Here is a 20,356-nt window from a genome sequence, read left to right on the forward strand (position 1 = left end):
AGACATCTACACTCAGTTTACCTGCTAAGTATGTCCGTAGGCAAGGGATTTGCTGTCTGTTTCTCCATATGTGAGTATACTGCCCACCCCTCTACCTTCAAGCCAGGTTTTAAGAGAAGAGAGGTAAAACAATTTGACATGACGACCTTTGCGTCCATGTATCTACTCCCCTCGAGGAATGTGACCAATATTTATTTTGGTACCAGGAATCGAACCTAGGGCCTCACACTTGCTACATGAGCACTACATGGATGCTGTGTCACTGGGCTGCATCCCTGGCCCCATGAAGACCTAGGAAAGGGAATATATTCTAAAAGGGCAAAGTGGCATTACACTTTTCAGAACGTCGTTAAAGCAAAGAATTTATATCCTTTCCCTATCTGATGACTTGGAATGAGGAAGAAATGAACTAATACTGACATAAGCCACACAGAGGTGCAGAATACAGGGCCAGTCATTCAGAAAAATAACATTATCAGGTGTTGCCGAAGCCTACTCTGTGCTAGGCATGGCTGCACATGCCTATAATCCCTTCTGTCTTAGGAGACTAAGACAGAAGGATCACCATGAGTTCAGGGCCAGCCTGAACTATAGCAAGACCTTACCTCAAAAAACAAACAACACTTGTAAAAAAAAAAAACAACCCAAAAAACATAAAAACAATAACAAAAAACCCAAAACCTACTCTATGGAAGGTGTTTTCCAAGGTCACACCTGCTTCCAGACATGTACTTACTCCTCTCCAGCTAGTTAATACTCGTGGGACAAAGAAAACTAACATTTACTGCTCACTTTACACACTGGTACTAGAGTGGTTCCAACAACCGTTGAGGTAGGTTCTTCTACTTTGCCTTTCAAACAGATCAGGAAACAAAAGCCTAGAGAATAACAGCTCCATGCCAAGGGCACAGAGCTGGTACTATCGGAGCCAGCACTTGAGCACAGGTCTCTTACCTTTCTACCTATACCACTGTCACGACTGCCTCGCCTTATGGTACCCATCCTAGAAAACCTGCTGCGTCTCTGAAAACTCAAGAGAGGAACCAGACAGAAGCAGGCACATACCTGGCTTCCCACTCATCTGGAGGAGATTCTGAAATGACTCGCCCCAAAGCATCCAGCACTGGAGGTGGACGCTGCAACAGACAAGTGAGTTAATGTCCTGCGGTGTTCAACCCTATCCAGCCAAGCAGACCAACAGCCCAGGTACCAGGACACAGCTAGCCTGAGCCACAAGAAGTCCCAACTCTCTCGAATGGAGTAACTGGGGGTTAAGCAGAATCCAACCAACCTCACACCACCAGCTCACAGCAGTTGCCCAGGTTACTCACATACAACTTCTCCTGGTAGATCTCCATGAGGCGGCCCATAACGTCTGCTGCGTGTCGGTGATACTGTGCCACAGCCTGTGAGAGGGCTTCAGCCCCAGCTTGTCTCACTGCTGCCTCATGATAGATCACATCATGGATCAGCAAGAAGCAGAGGTCTGGCTGCAGATCGAGACCCATGGTTGACCACAGCCTATAGCAAACCGAAGTAGGAGCTGGTCAGACAAAGAATTACAGCACCAGCTCCATCAGTCTCGACCCTGCCCTTCTCTCACTGGAGGCTAAGCACACTGGCCCAGTTATTACCTAAGGGAGAGACCACAGAGAAGGAGAAAGAATCCTCGCACTGGCTCTCACCTCTCAGCCAGCTTCCGGATCTCCTCCTCCTTGTCAAACTTGACTACCCAGAGCCTCCGCAGCAGGTTCAGGCCATTTTTCTCATCAGTATCAGGGGTTGGCAATACCATATGAAGCTCCATCAGTCCCTGGGATGGGGAGGGATCACATTGCATGAGATTCAACCTCTCCGAGCAACCTCTGACCTACCTACTTATCATTCTCTGGGCTATAATGTCCAAGATACAATCACTTGGTGAATATGGTTAAAGCTAAGACAAACACTCAACACATTTCAGCTGGCTCCAGTAGAGAGCAGATAGGAGCTAGGGATTTAGCTCAGAGGTGTCAGCACATGTCTGGAAAGCACAAGGTCATGAGTTTAATCCCTGGTACCAAAAAAAGAATTTTTTAGATACATCAGAGAGGGCTGGGGATTTAGCTCAGCGGCATAAGCGCCTGCCTTACAAGCAGGCAGTCGTGGTACCGATAAAAAGGAAAAAGACAAAAAAAAAAAAAAAGATACGTCAGAGAGCAGATAGAAAATATTTCCATCAATACAGAAAGTTCCAGTGGACAGTGCTGGTATAAAAGTGTTAGGAATCAGAGAAAATGAAATGGTAAATAAGGACCAAAATAGATGACAGACAGAAGGGAGCAGAAGGGGGAAAAATAACTGACAGATATTGGGAAATAGAAGTTCAAATAGGAAGGGTAGAAAGTGAAGAGGGCTGGGGAAGGGAAGGAAAAGAAAAGGAAAAAAGAGAAGAAAAATGGAAACACAGCTTCTGTAAACCAAGAGGAGAAGGGTTGGGTTAAAGGGAAGGGAGGGGACTGGGGAAAAAAGAAGAGCCATGATATACCACATACATGTACAAATTCCCTATGATGAATGTGACCATTATATATAACAAGTGCACCAATAGGCTTCCAGGAGAACATGGCAGATAGACAACAGCAGCTACGGAGGCTCTCTGAGACAGCCAGCTTAGATTCCAGGAATGGGGAGTGCGGTGTGGGGAGTCCTAAGCAGGGGGAGATATACCCTGCAGACCCAGGAACGAACTAAGCTGAGAGAAACCAACTGGAAATGCAATCCCAGTGCTATGACTGGAACAGCTAAAGTCTCAGTGCCAAAGCTGGAACCGGCACCTCTGGAAACCGCAGCTTGGAATTTCCTGCCGCCACTGCTGCATCTGAATTGGCACAGCAGGGATAGAGATGTAAAAGCTCTGAGAGCGGGAATCGGCGAACAAATTGAGAGCAGAGCTGGCAGGGAGCCCTGCATCGACCTGCGGTGAGTGAGAGGAACGGGGTCCCTTCCATAGATAAGAAGGCTCCAACAGAGGACATTCTGGGACCGGGCAGACTAGCCAGAAGAGGACGCTGCAATGACTTCGGTCACATATTCTCCTCTAAAGCAGGATTGGTGGGGACTGCTTGACCTGGGTGAGGCCGCAGACTAAGACCCAGTAGGCTAGCCCAAATCAGGTCCCTGTGCCTGGCAGTGCACCCTAATGCAGTGAAGCCTTCAGTAGGTTGACTGACCTGGAGGGGTGGGTCCAGCATAGGCTGCCCAGGTCTGTGTCTCCCTAGTACACTGCAGTGGGTGGGAACACCTAGCCAGCGGATTCAAACAAACTGTAACCAACAAAGAAAGAAACTGGGCCTCCTATATATGCTTATATGGAAGGAACAAAAAGTATGGGAAGAGGGAGCAACAAAAAAGGGTCCTCAGTCCCCAATACTGAGAACACTGACCCAGGAAAGGTAAATGCAAAGGAGAATAAGGACAGAAAACATGCAATATCAGGCATGGCACCAACAGACATAAAGCAGGATCTCCAGGACCTCATAGACGAATTCAAAAGTGAAGTATTTAATCAAGTAAAGCAAGACATAAGTAGAATAGTTAAAGAAATGCTGAGCACCTCCCAAGAAAAAACGGATGGCGGAATGGAAGAACAGAAAAAAAGGGGAGAACTGTTTGATGGAGAAAATAGAGAAAATGTAGAATACATGAAGCAGGTTCAAAGAGATTACCAGGAAACTAAAAACTCTATTGAAAGCTGGCATAACAGCTTGAAAGAAACTAAGGACAGATTATCTGAAAGAAACAGGAGGACAGATTTGTAATGTGGGAGCATGAAAGCAAAAACTTCTTAAAAATAACAAGGAAACAAGCAGTACAATACAAAGGCTAGAAGATGATAAGAGGATCTATAACTTAAGAATTAAGAATGTAAAGGAAGAAGCAGGGATACAAACAAATGAACTGCAAAGGCTATTCACAGAAATAATCAAGGAAAACTTCCCTAATATGGGAAAAGGTAAAAATACTCAGATCTATGAGGCATACAGGACCTCAGCCACCTACAACCCAAACAAAACTACACCCAGGCATATAATAATCCAATATAAGAAATCCAATATAAGAACAGAATATTAAAAGCTGTCAGAGACAAGAAACAGATCACTTACAAGGGAACACCCATCAGAATTACAGCAGATTTCTCTGCACAAACCATCAAATCACAAAAAGCATGGGGTGAAATAATTCAAGCTTTGAAAGACAATAACCTCCAGCCAAGATTGATATATCCTGCACAACTGTCGCTAGAAATTAATGGAGAAACAAGGTGCTTCCAGGATAAAGAGGAACTAGCGGAATTTGCAACCATCAATCCAACTCTATAGAGAGTACTGCAGGACATTCTAAAAGAGAAAAATACCAAGATTCCAGAAACAGTGGCAGAGAGGCCAAAATGAATGGAGCAGAAAGCGAAATGAAGAAGACAAACTGACAACTAATGACAGAAAAAGAGCTCAACAGAAATGAGGCAGAGAAGGTTGGGTGGTAGGAACAGCTATTTTAGAGAAAATAGCTAGTGCTGATTTAATATCACCTTGTTTTGAAGTCCCATCAAGCTTTTGTTCTTCTGTCTCCATCGATCTTAACTTGTTGTATCTTATTGAATTTTATTATATGTGATAATATAAACAAAAACTTTTATAAACAAGGAGATAATACAGAAACCATTGCTCATTTTCTGTTAGTTGGTTCTAAATACCCTGTAATACTGTCATTCTTTTGAATGATTTTACATTGTCTTGATATGTTTAATGCTACAGTATATGAAGTTATACTCAAAAGATTTCAAGGAAAGAGACACTATGGTAACTACTTTTATGTCGGGATATCTTGTGGTGAAACACTATTTTGCTTAAATGATTATTTTCTGATCTGTGCTGTTTTGTTGTTATGTCCTCTTTTATCTCAATCTCCTTGTTTCATTATTTATCTTTTTAATTAAGGGAAAAAATAACTAAATAATAGCAGGATATATTATAGTAACCCACTTTGATTTCCTATTAACTTGATTTGAAACCCTATATTGCTCTCACCATCTTGTTTTGACTGATTCTCCTCTATTCTGTTTTGATTGATAGTACCAAGTTTGAGAGTATAGGCAACAACTGTGAAGACAATAAGATTCACTATGAGGCCCATTCTGGCTTGACTATTATCTTCTTTTGAAGTTCTGTAATGTCTCCAATGTTTTGGTTTTATTGGTTTTGTTCTTTACTGTTTTGGGGGGTTTTTTTTTTTGGTCTTTTTCATTTTTATCAGTACCAGGGATCGAACTCATGACTGCCTGCTTGCAAGGCAGGCGCTTATGCTGCTGAGCTAAATCCCCAGCCCCTGTTTACTGTTTTGTTCAATTTTATTATAACTGATGGTATAGGCAGTTCTTTTTAAGATAGCAAGAGATATTATGGTAGCCAGGGTTGATCACCTTCTAATCTGTTTTTACATTGTGTACTATGTCCATCTTTTTGATCTGACTGACTCTGTTTTGTTATGTCACAGTAAGTTTTATTCTCTTCAAAAAAAAATTAATAAGCACTGTGGGAGTAATAAAACCCAAAATGTGTAATTGTCATTGTAAAAAAGAGAGGAAAAGAAAGTGCTGTAAAGGATATAACTGCATGTATATTTAAACATATAAGATAGATAACCATATTACTAAGTTTTTGTTGGATCATTCAACAGAACTGTTTGCAGTCTCACTGTTTGAACGTCCACTTTATATGCTTTAATTTTGTAACTTGAACAACTATTTCTAAGATGACAATATGTAATCTATTAACTAGTGATTTCCTACTGTTTATTTTTTTTGAAATTCTGTATAATTTGTACCCTTTTCCTCAATGAAATTAACTTAAAAAAAAAAAAAAAAAGAAGTGCTAGGAATCAGCTCAGTTAACTGCCTACTCAGAGTCTCCTCAAATTAATTTCTAGAGGTTAGAGATATAGCTCAGTAGTACAGTACACGCTTAGTATGTGCAAAATACTGGAGTCTGTCCCTAAAGCAAAAAAAAAAAAAAAAACTTGTGGGACTGTGGATTTAGCTCAGCGGCATAAGCGCCTGCCTTGCAAGCAGGCAGTCGTGAGTTCCATCCCCGGTACCGATAAAAAAAAAAAAAAAAAAAACAACAAAACAACTTGTTTTGTGAAATGATACTGTATGGTAGTATAATTTTTTTAATGTAAAAATTATTAACAACTCTAAGTAAACAACATACAAACTCAGAAAAAGTTCCTTTTGTTGGACAGATATCTAAGAAAAATTTATCACAGTGCCAAACAAAATTGCCACATATCAATAGCAAAAAGATGTGGATCAGCATTTGGGAACCACTATCTTATCATTCCAAAGCAATTTTTAGTTATGGTTCAAAAGCTACCAAGAATAGTGTAGCCAGAGACAGGGAAGCTAAGGCAGGAGGACTGCAAGGTCAAAGCCAGCCAGGGCAACTCAGTGATTAATGAGACCTTATCTCAAAAAATAAAATAAAGGGCCGGGGATTTAGCTCAGCGGTATAAGCACCTGCCTGCCCAAGCAGTCATGAGTTCGATCCCCGGGACCGATAAAAAGGAAAAAGACCAAAAATAAATAAATAAATAAAAGCAGCTTGGAATGTGACTCAATGAAAAGCCCTGGGTTCAATCCTCGGTACCATGAAAGAAGGACGGAAGGAAAAAAGAGAGGGAGGCAGGAAGAAAGGAAGAAAGGAAAGGGAGGGAAGGAGGCAGAGAAAGAGAGCAAAACAAAAGAGAAAGAGAAAGCCAGCCAGCTCGTCAGCCAGGTGCAGGTAGCATGTTAAATAAATGGACTAATAGTGTGAGTCAGACCATCTGTAACACTATACAGATCCACATTTCAGTTTAGAAATTAGACAAAATCTTCCAAGAAAAAAATAGACCATGACAGATCACAGCAACTGTTAATTTTTCAATTCTTAAAAGGACTCCAACCCACCCTGTGACCTATTCTCTTTCATTCAGGACCTGCCATCAGGCTGACAGACATTCTTTCAAATCCCCAGCATATAGCTCAAACATTTCCATGTAGTGACAGGAATGCCACAGTGGTCTTGAGAGTGGGAACGTACCCGGAGTGCAGTCTCACGCACACTGGTACATGGAGACTGCAAAGCACAGAGTAGCACATCTATTTCCTCCTGCTCTGCAAAAGCACAGCCATCCTCGCCACTGCTGCTGGCACACAGGGTGGTCAGGGTGTCTGAGGCCAGAACCTGAGAACATAAACACACTGAAACACACTGGTTCTGTTCAGCAAATCATTTACTTCTGTGATAGGGACCAAGTGATAGGCAGAGAGCCCCAAGAAGGCTCTGAACTAAGAATATCTACCCCACAGCCCTATTAGGGCTAAGACCCTAGCCCTAAGCCAGGACAGTAAAACCCCTTGATAGCTGAAAACAGGCAGACTAGCTTTCAAATGCAGCCCTTCTATCCTAATCCAAAAGCGGAGGCTGAGAGACAACTCCAGTAAAACTTGACCACTCATGCCAGAACCTGAGATCAGGGTTACATCAGCCAACTGTAAAGCAGATCACCTGTAGGCGTGGCGAGCCTGTCCCAATCACCCAAGTCAGAAGACGCAGCATAGCTACACGAGGCAGCAACTCCGGGCCATTCTGAGAGAGACAGAGAAAACAGTAATTAAGCCAGGGTGAGGCTGTAAGGAAAATCTGTAACCATATCTAATGGTCAAGCAAATGGCATCCTGTCACCCACAGGGGATCGTTCTGGGTCATACAACTGATTCCACTATAGAAACTTACTAGATCCAGAGGTACTAACCCCAGCCACCTATGATCCTCAAGTCTTAAAATATAAATAAATTCTGAAACTTGCTTGAAATTTAGACTATGGAATACAGATGGACCATAAATGAAAAAAGCTCAAATTAACAAGTAAAAAAAACAAAAATGCAAGACAGCTGGCGTGGGGGGAGTAGCGAATGCCTATTCTCTCAACACTTGGAAGCCTGAGGTGTAGGACTGCTGAGAGTTCGAGGCCAGTCTGGACTATATAGTAAGTTCAAGGTCAGTCTGACCTGCATAGCAAGACCCCGTCTCAAAAAACCAAAAGGAAAAAGCAAAAAAAGGAAAATAAAATGAATCATTTATCACTGGCAATACTCATACTATCTGAGGCTATTAGTTTTGGAGAGAAAGAGACTAACATTTAGTGAAAAAGTAGCTCAGAACATGCCATAAAATCTAGCAAGTCTACATCCAACAAAAATTCTTACAGCAAAGTTCACATGGACTACATAAGGGGCACAGGCACACAAGAACTGGTTAAAATGGGGAAATGTTAGGACAACCTTAAAATACTATCAACAGGTTAAAAAGACAGAATATAGTGCATGCAGAGCTTAAAATCTCATGCAGCTAGTAAAAATCAATAAAATGGGTCTATACAAACTGACATGGTTGGAAACCCAGTGTAGACAGTTGTATAAAAACATCCTGGCCCATTTCGGCATTACAAAGCTCAGCACACTATGCATACAGCTGCTGTAGGAATAAACATACCCTCTACTTCACCATCAGAAGTGTTCATGGGTCAAGAGTGTCACAAGCACCTGCCTCCCCAACCCCATTATAAATAAGAGGAGAACAGATCCTGCCTACCTCATCCACACGCCCAGGTGGGATGCTGGAGGAGGCCCTCAGTTGGGCATGGACAGTAAGGATCTGAAGAATCTGAGCCATTTGTTCCTCCTCCTCTTCAGTATGGTGGGGCATCTCAGTCAGCACCATCTTCAGTAATGGGAAGACCAAGGAAAAGGCTGGTGCTGACAAGGGCGCAGCATCTGCAAGAGCAAGCAGCAGGCATGGTCCTGTGGCAGCCCGGGGCCTGGGCCATTGCTGCCTGTGTAGCCTCAGGCCAGGTGGCTGGGGGAAAGCTGAAGGCCCTTCAGATGCCTGAAGCATACAGCAGGGCAATAGGGATGATGGTTGGTAGTCCAGTGCAAAAGCCAATCCTGCTTCTCCCTCAAACCCTGTCTAGTTCCAGAATAGGAGACTAAACAGAGAAGAAAATGCCAAACTAAACCTTCAGCAGGATCACAGTAACTCACAAAATAGGAGGTCGGGATTCAGAAATTCTCCAACTAGTCCAACCACTCCTTTTTCAGACAAGGAAACCAAGGATAAAGAAGGAAGATTTACCCAAAACCACAGACTCAGGAAGTTCAGGTGACAAGTAGCTCCTAGCTTCTCCACACCAGCTCACACCACCCTGGGCCCTTGGTGCCATGCAATCTCATACCTGGTTCGCCCTTCCCCAATCTGCTGGTGATGGTGTGGGTGTGCAGCAGTGTCACTGCCCTCTTTACAGCCACCGACAATTCTTCCTGGCACCAGGATTTATCCAGAGCACACTCTGGCTTTAGCAGGCGCAAAGTCACATGGCTTACCAAAGTTCCTGTGAAGAGAAGAGACCCAGCTGGAGGCAACCCAAACAAAGACAGAGAATCTGTCCCAGGCACCAAAAAGGGACCCAAAACAGAGGTGCATCATTCCTCTGAATTAACTGTCTTTTGCTTCACCAAAATGTCGCCCACTTAATTTCTCCCTTGATTTTTGTGACAGTACTAGAGAGTAAGTAGGCAGACAGGAGTTGTCCTTTAGATGCTCAAGAAAAAAATTTTTTTTTCTTTTTATCAATACTGGGGATTGAACTCATGACCGTCTGCTTGCAAGGCAGGTACTTAGGCCGCTGAGCTAAATCCCCAGCCCCAAGATGCTTAAGAAATTACAAATGTATTTTGAGAAGGCACAGGCTACCAGGGGTTATTCAGGCAAGAGCAATACTCTAGCCACATGGAACCTTCACCTTCTAGGCAACAAGCCAAGGTAACACCTCGGGCAGATTCCACATGCACTATCTGACACTGTCGCTCTGAACATTCACAGGTTCCACCCTCAGGAACATACTCTTTAGGCTAGGAAGGAAGTCAGTAAACAATGCACAAAAATGAGATTACCATAATTCCTAGCCATCCTACCTGGTTTTTGTTCAGAACTAACAGGAAGCTAAGGATGACACTACTGACACACAGCTGGCTCAACCCTGGGCTGCACTGAGTGGATGTGCTAAACTATCCTTGCTGTCACTGAACTTTATGTCACAGCTTCAAAACCACTACAGAAAAATGGGGCTAGCATCTAAAATCTGGTCTGAGTGAAGGAAAACAAGGCATAAATGGAAAGGAGCAGACATACTATACCATTCCCAAAATTAGCCTGAAGTTCCATAGTTCCTTTCCCCATGGAAAGAGAATTTGGCAGTGTGAGTCATCACACGCTACTCCAAAGGCACTCAAGAGGCATCCCAGCCACCTCCCAGACTGCCCTGAGCCATCCCCACATCAAACAAACAAGGACTAACCTAAAGCCTTGAGCCTTGGGGGCATGACACAGGCAGCCAAAGACAGGAAGGGCTTCTTGATCCTAGGTGCAGCCAAGGGAGATTTCAGCAAGGGCAGGAAAGAGTCAACCAAAACAGGGATGTACTGGGTTAGGCCAGATGGCTTCTTGGCCAAGACAGTGTCCAGGAGTCCCAGAGCTGCCTCAAGCTCTCCATCCAGCTGAAAGCAGAGATACCAGAGGCCAGATCAGCAAGGCCCCAATCTGGGAATCAAGGAATCAGCATGGCTGCACAGCGCACTCCAGCATGGGCATATGGTGATGATGCCACTTACCTCCTGCAGTCGCCTCCGAATCTGTGCCTCCTTGTCCAGTTGGGCCTGCAGCATCTCCTTTTGCTTGCTGGTCAACTGTACCTCCTCCTTTATACCTTTCTTTTTCTTTATCTCCTGAAGGACCAAGGTTAGCAAACCAATTCCATCTCCAAGAAACAGACCTGCCTCCCAACCACAGGATGCTGCACTTGCTTCCACAAAAAGCACCAGGCCAGTCCAAATCTGTGACATGAACACTGAACTCCACCCTGTGGCCTCCTTCACCCCAACATGTCTACAGAAATTTGAGGTCTACAGAATGGAGACAGCAGTAGAGAAGTTTCCCTCCTCCCTGCCCTCTCACCAACCAGGTTCTCTGCTAACAAAGGCAAGAAAGCCTTTTATATGTCAGAGAAATAAAAAGGCCCTACACTGTACTCCAGAGTATTCTGGTGACCACAGGGATTCCGTCAAAAAACTTCAGCCTCCCTTCTGCCCACACCCACCCTAGAGTTCTCCCAGTGTAAGGTGAAACCTGGACAAAGCCTACTCAAGTAGCTGGAGATACAGAGGTATGATTCGCTCTTTGAGCAATTATTCACTGAGCATCTACACTATGCCAGGCACTGTTCTAGATGCTCAAGATACCTGGAGGGGAAAGAGGAAGTCCCTGCCCATGTTGAACTCACAATCTAACAGGTGAAGGCAGAGAAGAAGCAAACAAATGCATAAAGGAGGTGATTGTGAAGCAAGAAAACTGCTGTAAAAGCAAGGTATACTATGGATAAGTGAATGGGGATTTATCTCTCTAAGTGCCCACATGGGCTAAGATGTGAAAGACAAGAAAAATCCAGTCTCAAGTAGACCAAGCAAAAGATGCAGGTTGAGACAGGCAAGAGTCCTGTGCACTCTTGTACCCATTAGAACTAGTTCTGTTCAAAGCTGAGTATGTCACTTGACCCACGATTCCCCAGAGTTCCTCTGCACCAGGCCCTGCACCTGCTTTCAGAAGCCAAAGAGCTGGCAGGGGGTGCCCCACAGGATTCAGCAGCAGTACTTAGGGAAAAAAGGTTGTGTTTTATTTTTGTGGGTGGAGACTACAAAAGAGAAGGAGGAATAGATCATAAAGAACAGTGTGCCATGGGCCTCAAGAAGCTGCAGAGGAACCATCTACATGGAGCAGAGAGCACCAGCTATCTGAGGCCACCAAGCCCAGTGTCCACACTGAGATGTCTCCAACCACTCACCTCCTTCAGCTCCAGCTCAATGATCTGCTCTTTGAAAGAGTAAGCTTTGTTCTCTCGCTTCATGTTGGCCTTTTTTATGCTGTCCTGCTGGGCACTGAAACACACAGGTGATTAGCTAACTTGATAAGAGCACCAGGGCCCTTAGCTCCCCCTGCCAATCATGAAATTCCACCTAGCTTTTAAGTACTATGCACAAGGACAGTGACAGACACTCAACACACTCTGGTATCCAGAGCCTAACTGTCAGGTCTGGAACGTAGCAGGTATTCATCCAATGAATGGATAAGCTACTTCATTTGTTCCTTACAGCAACATTGAAAGGAAGTGTTGTACGCATTACACAAGCAAGAAGACTAAGGTTTAGGGAAGGCAACCCAGCTTACAAGTGCAGTCTCACCTCTGGATGATGGATTTGTCATATAGTTCTCCGGCAGGTGTCTGCATAATAGCAAACTCCTCCCGTGTCACCAGGCGCAGAGCAGGGTTCTGCACAGAGGTGGTGATGGTGCTGATGAGCTGTGGGAGGACCAGGTCCGGGGACAGGATGGAAAGGGAGCCCATGGCATTCATGGAAGACTGCCAGACAAACAGATAGATACAATGAGTCTGTACCAATGTTGGTACTGAAGTACAGTCCTACTATGCCTAAATGCCCCTAAGTAGTTGGGGCATCCCTGCTATAGCCTTTTTACTCTGAGCAGAGCCTGACAGTAGACAACTGCAGTTTGTGCCTGCCTTACTCAGCAGTTACTCTTTAATCTGGGAATAGCACTATGATTTGGATGGACACAAATCTTCTGCACTCTCAATTTCCACAGTCCAGGTGGATTTCCCTCACCCTTTCCAGAGCTAGACACATAACCCGGACTAGAAGGACAAGCTCAGGGATGAGCACAGAACCCAAGCCAAGCCAACTGGGGCAATGTGACCCTGTGCTAACTGATAGTATTGGGAAATGCATACTTTTCCCTTTGGAGCTGTTAGAGGAACAGGTATGAGCCTGAACTCTAATAGCTCTCTTAGCACCCAAAAGGGAAAGACTAAGAATGGAGCCTACAGCCTTGACATAGACTAGATTTAATGTTCCAACATGACAGCCCAAACCAGTTTATCCTTGTATTTCAGAGACAAGTAAAGTAGTAAGTTCCCTTTTATGCTTAAACCAGTTTGCTTTTTCTGTCTCTAACAACCAAGTGTCCAAGCCCATATTTCACTGCTCTTCCCCTTGTTTCATTAGCCCTTCCTTCATGTGCTCTGGGAAGAGGATCCCCATCCTCTGGCCTCTGAGGCCAGACCAGCTCATATATATGTCCATCACCTGGTTCAAGGGACTCTGTGTGGTAATCCTAGGAATGATCTGATCCAGATGCCTGGTGATGAAGGCTTCAGGATCAATCTTCATCTTGGCAAGAAGTGCTGGCCAGAGTCCAGACTGCACTGCCACTGGAGGGAAGGGAGTTGTTTGAAGCTGTTTACCCAGCCTGCTGTCACCCTGCCCAACAGTCCCTATGTCTCCCATAGCCACCACAATAACAGACCTAAAGATGGGTGGTGGGAGATGATCAGCATCTCCTGAGCCAACTGTTCCATGTTAGTGACATCGCCATCAAGCCCTGGCACACCAGAAATGACACACAAAGCCTCCTGCAGGACCCTTGGAGGTACACAGGCCTTGCCTGTCTCAGTCACCTCTGCAGTGTCAGTCACCAGAGTCTCTAAGGGCAGCACCTGTGAGAAGACAACATGTGACTCCCCGCCCCTCAGAGTCCTGTGCAGGCATGGCACTAGAAAGCATTACACCAGACACTATGCTTCTCCCTCCTCTTGTTCTCTGGGGGTTCCTGCAGCAGCAAGGACCGGTGTTCAGCTTCCTACACTGGGACCCAGAGGCTGTGAGGCTTGCCTGGAAGGACAAAGCACCATTGACTAGATCTAACAGTTCTATAGGGAAGAAAAGAAAACGGAACTTGGTCAAGGAGACCCGACACAAGGTTCTATGTCTGTCACTGGTCCACAGGCTGTTAGCTGCCTTAGGGAGGGAGACAGTGAGGTGCACTGAAACAGGAGTCCAGCCTTTAGGGTCTACTCCCAAGTCTTCCTCCCACTAGCCAGAATCTGAGGAGCTCATCTCAGCTCCTGGAACCTGGACAGTTTGTATAATAAGGATTATAAGCCCTATCTGCCTGAAATGTACTATGAAAAACCATATGGGACATGGGTGAACAATACTTTTAAAGTGATTAAACTGGGCATGGTGACACTTGCCTGTAATCTCAGTACTTAGGAGGCTGAGGCAAGAGAATTCCCATGAGTTCAAGGTCATCTTGGGCTACAAAGTAAGTTCTTTGAGAGTCTCAAAAATTATTTATTTTTTGTCTTTTTGAGACCAAAAACATAAAGTTTCACTATGCAGTTTAGGCTGGCCTTGAAATCACTTTGTATCCCAGGCTGGCCGCGAACTCCTAGCAATCCTACTGCCTCAGTCTCCTCAATGCTGGGATTACAGGCACGTGCTACCATGCCCAGCTGTTTTATTGTCTTTTTTGGGGGGTCTTTTTCCTTTTAATCGGTACCAGGGATCGAACTCACAACTGCCTGCTTTACAAGGCAGGCGCTTATGCCACTGAGCTAAATCCCCAGCCCCTATTTTATTGTCTTTTTGAGACAAAGTTCCACTATGTATTTCAGGCAGGCCTTGAACTCACTGAATGTAGCTCAGGCTGACCTCATACTTGCAGCAATCCTCCAGACTCAGCCTCCCAAATCCTGGACATATGCCACCATACCCAGCCCAAAAGTATTTTTAAAAAACAAAAATCTTAAAATCAAGGGAAAAACATTCGGAGAAAAAAGTTCAGCTACAGATCAAAAAGGATAGGAAGGTAAAGAAGAGTCTGAAAAGGAAAAGGAATTACATGAAATAAAATGCTATTGAAGCTCAGCAGCAAAAAGAAGATTCTGGTATCACAGAGTCTGACTGAGAGAACTACCCAGAAGAGGCCCAGCCAAACTCCTGGGAGGTCAGAAGTGGGTCCATGAGCACCAGTGGACAAGGTCCAGAAACCCTTACCTTGTGGGAACTAAGGACAGTCTTCAGCTCCTCCAGCAGTCCACAGGCCAGCTTAAAGCCCCCAAGAGAGGACAGCAGCTTCCGAACCGTCTGCTGAGCCTGCCTGCGCACGTGCCAGGTGCGGCTCAGGAGCACAGCCACGAGGGCCCGGTGGTACTGCCTGCAAGCACAAGGACAGATGGCCCCAGGGAAGGCCAGGGGGCAGGGCTCTCTACAGCCAACCCTTTACACACCCCACTTCTCAGGTTCCTGTCACCCTCTGCCTTGTTTGGCCTAAGAGACTAAGTAAGCAAGCCAGACGTACTGAACTTTGTTGCCGGTGAGTCTATGTGAGTGATCCAGGAAAAGCCTCTCTGTCAAATGCAACACGGTACACAGGGCTAGAAGGAAGAAACAGTGAAAATGTTTTTAAAACAAATATATCTACACACATGCATGCACACAATATACACACACTCATAAACAAATGAAAAATTAACACTGAAATGTAAATGTGATTAGACGTAAAGTTAGTTTATTTTATTTCCTTTTTTTTGCTTATAAAGGACAAAGGAATTTTAAAATAAGGAAACATGTACTTTTTTAGTAACTAAAATTACTGTAAAGTTCTACAGAAGAAATAAGGAAAAAAAAAAGCAATAGGGAAGCTCATTATACACTGGAAAGTGACTGAGGCCCAAGACTAGAAGGCTCAGTGTATTCAGAAGACATATTACCATTTGTATAAAAAAGGTAGAAAACTAAAACATGAAGCTTTTATATATCTGATAAAATTGGTTATCCATGGCCAGACATCAAAATGTGCATGAAATTTTCAATGTAGACCTTTGTTTTCCTTTTATTTTTAATTGTACTGAATGCATTTCCTAAGCAAAATCTGACTAAAAAAAATTTTTTATAAACCAGGAAGTGACTAACAGTTGTAGCTTATTAACAGGATGTTGTGATTTGTGAATCATAAGATTTTTCAAATCACTAATTAGTAGCAGACTCCTCTAAGGCAACCTAGAATTTTACACATACGTTTAGAGATCAAATGTTCCTTTTCTGCCAAGAGAGAAACCAGCAGTTTCTATGTTTCCTGGTAGGAGAGTAAAGCCTGACACACTCCACCAGCACTTTTCAGTTCTTCTTAACATAAGAAAAGCTGACATAGCAGCAATTACCCAATCAGCTATAATTACAGCTAACACTGCAAGTGAACATCAATGCTGTCTCTACAATTCTCCCAGGGGCGCCTCCACTTTCCCAGACTGACATTCCCCATGGGAATGAATTCATTCCAGTGACAACTGAGCTATTGGTTAGACTGGTCTGGTCCAGGATTTTGCAGATCCAACTGATCAAACAGATGGTAAGGAAAGGGTCCTTTCTGAAAACCTTCCAAGAGACTTGGTTCCAAGTAACTCACCATCTTCTGAGGCCATGAGCAGGAATTTCTCCGAAGTGAAAATCTGCTTCTTCTCATCCACAATCAGCTGCCAGAAACTGCTTAGTTTGGCCTCTGCAAGAAACCAAGTTATCTACAACTCAGCACACCCCAGCTCCCAGGGCTGGGCAGCTCTATCCTGAAGCTGTTTCAGTGGGCATTGTGACGGGCCCTGACAGGGGTAAATCAGTCCTAGGATCACTGCTCTCCTGTTTGAAGAACTAACTTTAATCTCTGTGGTATCACTTTTTATATGAAAACATTCAGTGGTTCCCTGCTGCCCCCAGGGAGCAAGCCACTTCTCTTCTGGGAGTCCCATATACCCAGGCACCAAGCCAAAATACTTGAGGTGCCTTCATTGTGACTTGCCCCATCTTTTCCTGACTGGGGCTATTTGGACTCACAAGTGAGACTTTTCTCATAAAAGTGAGATCCTTGTGGGTGCTCAGGGCTCCAGTTTAAACATCTCCTCCTCCATGAAGCCTTTCCTAACACCTACCCCCAAACTCAAAGTCGTCTCCCTTTCAAAACTGCTCTCATGTCACATATTTATTATACTACTGAGGTTATCTTTACATCTCCTTGTTCCTGCTACAGAGCAATAAGTACCGTAAAATTTAATAAAGCAAACTTGTGTTTATCTTTGCATCTCCCCAAGTAGCCCAAGGTCTTGGCATACACATGTTGGATACACAATAATATATGAAAAAAGATGAACTCTATTTCTCCTTACAGAAGGTTCAGCTATGTATACCTGCAAGAAGCAAAGGGCTACTATAGTCTGACTCTGAGGTGTCTTCCTGTTATAATTTGGACCTAGAATGTCCCCCAAAACTTTTATGCACTCAAAGATGGGCTTCTGGAGGAAGGCTAGATCACGGGGATGCTGTATTCACTCGGGGATTCATACACCAGCCAGTTCAGTTGCTGAGTGCTGTTGGGAGGTGGAATGTGGTTATAAGAGGCAAATGGCTGGGGTAATGACCTGGAAGTGTGTATCTCCCTCCCCACCTCCTTTCTCTTTCTGCTTCCTGGCCACCATGACATGAGCAGCTTTCTCCATTTGACTCTTCTGTCATGTCCTTTCTCTCCTGGAACCAGCTGGCTATGGGCCAAATCTTCTAAAAACCATAAACCTCAATTAAGTTGTGGGTGTCGTGTATTCTAGTGATGAAGTGACTAAGACACCCCCAAAAGACCATGTGCTAAATGACTCAGTACCTTTAAATGCCTAGGGTTATGACAGGTAAAAAATATTCCCTCCTTTAAATTAATTTGTTATTTTATTTTGGCATAGAAATGAAATGTTAACACAGAAATGAACTGATGACAGTGTGAAATTCTAGGAAGCCACAAAAAAGAATGAGAAGGCACTTTTTGTTGTGATTTAAAATTATCTGCAATCTGGGCATGGTGGTGCACGCCTACAATCCCAGCACGAGGGAGACTGAGGTAGGAGGATTGCTGTGAACTCGAGGCCAGCTTGGGCTACTTAGCAAGTTCAAGATCAGTCTGTACTACTTAGCAAGACTCTGTCTAAAAAAGACAAAAAAAAAAAAATTTGCAAGATATGTTTAGGATGTAATATGGTATACATAGGTATTCACTCAGAATGTTTCGTTACACATTAACTACATCTGGACACAGAACTGCTAATACTATTCCAAGAGGAGAACTTTGTGCCTGGAAGATAGGGCTAAGGGGAAACTTTACATTATACCATTTTTTGAACTTTGTACCCCAAGAATATATAAGCAATTAAAAAAAAAAAAAAACCCTAATACTGAAACAAAGTTAGTCAGGGTATCATTCTACAAGGCCATGTCCCAGAGCAACAGGACAAAGGACAGTAACAGAGTCCCCTCGTTGCCTTCCCACTGGTCAATTCGACCCTAAGGCCCCTCCCAGCAGATGATAGACAGCCCTGTGGCTGACAAGCTGATCCTAAACATCGGCACTCTTCCCAAGGACTCTAAAGATGCCCTGTCACCAACTATCCTGAACATCTCTGGACCCTTACCAGCCTGTGAGTCAGCCACTGAAAGCTTCAACAGCAGCAAGGCTGCAGCAACCCCTTCTGTGACGATGGGAACCTGAGTACTCTGGGAGGCTGCCTTCTCTACTGTCTGGATGAGCAAGGGCAATAAGTCCAAGGCCTGCAGTAACATGTCACCTGTGGAGAGAGACAAGCACCTTACAGAACATCCTCATCTTCAGGGGTGACGAGATGAAGGAGTATCCACCTAGGTGTAAACTGGCTAACATCCTTCAGTTACTTGTCAAATATTTCAAAGAACTGGAGTTAGAATCCGGGGCTTAAAGCAAACTACAACCATAAAAGAGCCCTTATTAATCCAATAGTCCAACTAGTCATCTAATGGATAAGGAAACAGAGAGTTCCCAAGGTCATAGAGCTAGTTAATGCAGAGCCACACCAATGTCAAGCCTATCAATTCCTACCTTGTGTACTCTTCTCCCATATCAGACAACCTCTGGACTCAAATTCTAAAACTAGATCTATAAACCAAACTCACTTTTCTTTTTCATTTTTATCAGTACCAGGGATTGAACTCACGACCGCCTGCTTGCAAGGCAGGTGCTTATGCCGCTGAGCTAAATCCCCAACCCCCAAACTCACTTTTTTAAAAAACAAGAAATAAGGGGCTGGGGATTTAGCTCAGCGGCATAAGCGCCTGCCTTGCAAGCAGGCAGTCGTGAGTTCGATCCCTGGTACCGATAAAAACGAAAAAGACAAAAAAAAAAAAAAAAAAAAAACAAGAAATAAGTTAAAACTATAACTAAACACATGTTTTCATACTGTTACCTGGATATAGCAGAACATTTCACAATGAAACCCTTACTTCAGATAATGAAATGAATTGAAATCTAAGAAATGTTTCATACTGGCTAACCTTTAGTCTACTTGAATGCACTCAGAAATACCCTGGGAAATTAGTAAAGCACAGTATGGTTGTGCCTATGAGAATGTTTCCAAAGATGATTGGCATATGGGACAGCAAACTGTTGGGGAAGATCTGCTCTGAATGTGGGTGGCACCTAGGAGAAATAGTAGGGGGTCTGGATGGGAAAAATGAAAGGAGGAAGCCTGATAGCTTGCTGATGTTCTGCCACTCTGCTTTCTGGCTGCCATGCCCTCTGTGACATACTGCTCTGCCTTACCACAGGCCAGAAATAATACAGCCAGGTGACTATGGACTGAAACCTTTGAAACCATGAGCCAAAATAATCCTACCTCCTTTAAGCTGATTTTTGGTTTGTTTGCAGTGCTGCAGATAAATCTCAAAGCCTCACACATACTAGGCAAGTGCTCTACATTGACCTGCATCCTGCCCCTGTGGGATCAGGGGTCTTTTAAAGCATGAGGTCAAACTAACACAAGCTGAAGAGATCAAGTTAAACCAAGTTTGTGCTAACTACCACCAATATAAAATCAAGGCTGATCAACACAGCAAAAAAGAAAACTGATATATAAATACTGACACTGTTTTAAAAATCATAGATACACGCTCACTAACCCCTAAGGTGACTGATGATGTATTATACATTTCTACCCACAGGAATCTATGACAACAATCTGCATTATCTATGGCTTTTTATAAACCTCACAAACCACTGCAGAGAGGTGACTTATGACTCTGAATTGGAAATGAGTTTATTCTCAACTTAGTACAAAAATCTCTGCTGGAAATACTGTTCTCTATTAAGTACTCTGTTCATCAGGCAAGACACACTTCATACAGAAAGGCTTCTCCTCTCTAGGAGAGGCTCTGCAGTCTCCTAATGTTTCTTTAAGTATAGCTCATAGGGGCTGGGGATTTAGCTCAGCGGCATAAACACCTGCCTTGCAAGCAGGCGGTCGT

At 43.9% G+C, this 20,356-nt stretch overlaps 1 protein-coding gene across 2 annotated transcripts in view; it reads right to left on the reverse strand.

Annotated features, from left to right (window-relative positions):
- Nucleotides 1-20,356, reverse strand: part of Gcn1 (GCN1 activator of EIF2AK4) — a 70,536-nt gene that overhangs the window by 28,758 nt on the left and 21,422 nt on the right. For both annotated transcript variants that reach the window (XM_013141796.3, XM_003478371.5), the window contains exons 15-31: nucleotides 18,496-18,648; nucleotides 16,458-16,550; nucleotides 15,351-15,426; nucleotides 15,047-15,206; nucleotides 13,515-13,704; nucleotides 13,295-13,419; nucleotides 12,374-12,552; nucleotides 11,977-12,070; nucleotides 10,751-10,864; nucleotides 10,438-10,636; nucleotides 9,316-9,471; nucleotides 8,676-8,857; nucleotides 7,590-7,670; nucleotides 7,122-7,265; nucleotides 1,686-1,813; nucleotides 1,332-1,521; nucleotides 1,066-1,136 (exon numbers count right to left, since the gene is read on the reverse strand). In XM_013141796.3, coding sequence (XP_012997250.2) covers nucleotides 1,066-1,136; nucleotides 1,332-1,521; nucleotides 1,686-1,813; nucleotides 7,122-7,265; nucleotides 7,590-7,670; nucleotides 8,676-8,857; nucleotides 9,316-9,471; nucleotides 10,438-10,636; nucleotides 10,751-10,864; nucleotides 11,977-12,070; nucleotides 12,374-12,552; nucleotides 13,295-13,419; nucleotides 13,515-13,704; nucleotides 15,047-15,206; nucleotides 15,351-15,426; nucleotides 16,458-16,550; nucleotides 18,496-18,648 — 2,335 coding nt within the window. The remainder of the gene's footprint in view (nucleotides 1-1,065; nucleotides 1,137-1,331; nucleotides 1,522-1,685; nucleotides 1,814-7,121; nucleotides 7,266-7,589; nucleotides 7,671-8,675; nucleotides 8,858-9,315; nucleotides 9,472-10,437; nucleotides 10,637-10,750; nucleotides 10,865-11,976; nucleotides 12,071-12,373; nucleotides 12,553-13,294; nucleotides 13,420-13,514; nucleotides 13,705-15,046; nucleotides 15,207-15,350; nucleotides 15,427-16,457; nucleotides 16,551-18,495; nucleotides 18,649-20,356) is intronic.

Source organism: Cavia porcellus, unplaced genomic scaffold (genome assembly GCF_034190915.1).
Source record: "Cavia porcellus strain 051 isolate PalLab524CR breed Dunkin Hartley unplaced genomic scaffold, mCavPor4.1 scaffold_16, whole genome shotgun sequence".
NCBI lineage: Eukaryota > Metazoa > Chordata > Mammalia > Rodentia > Caviidae > Cavia > Cavia porcellus.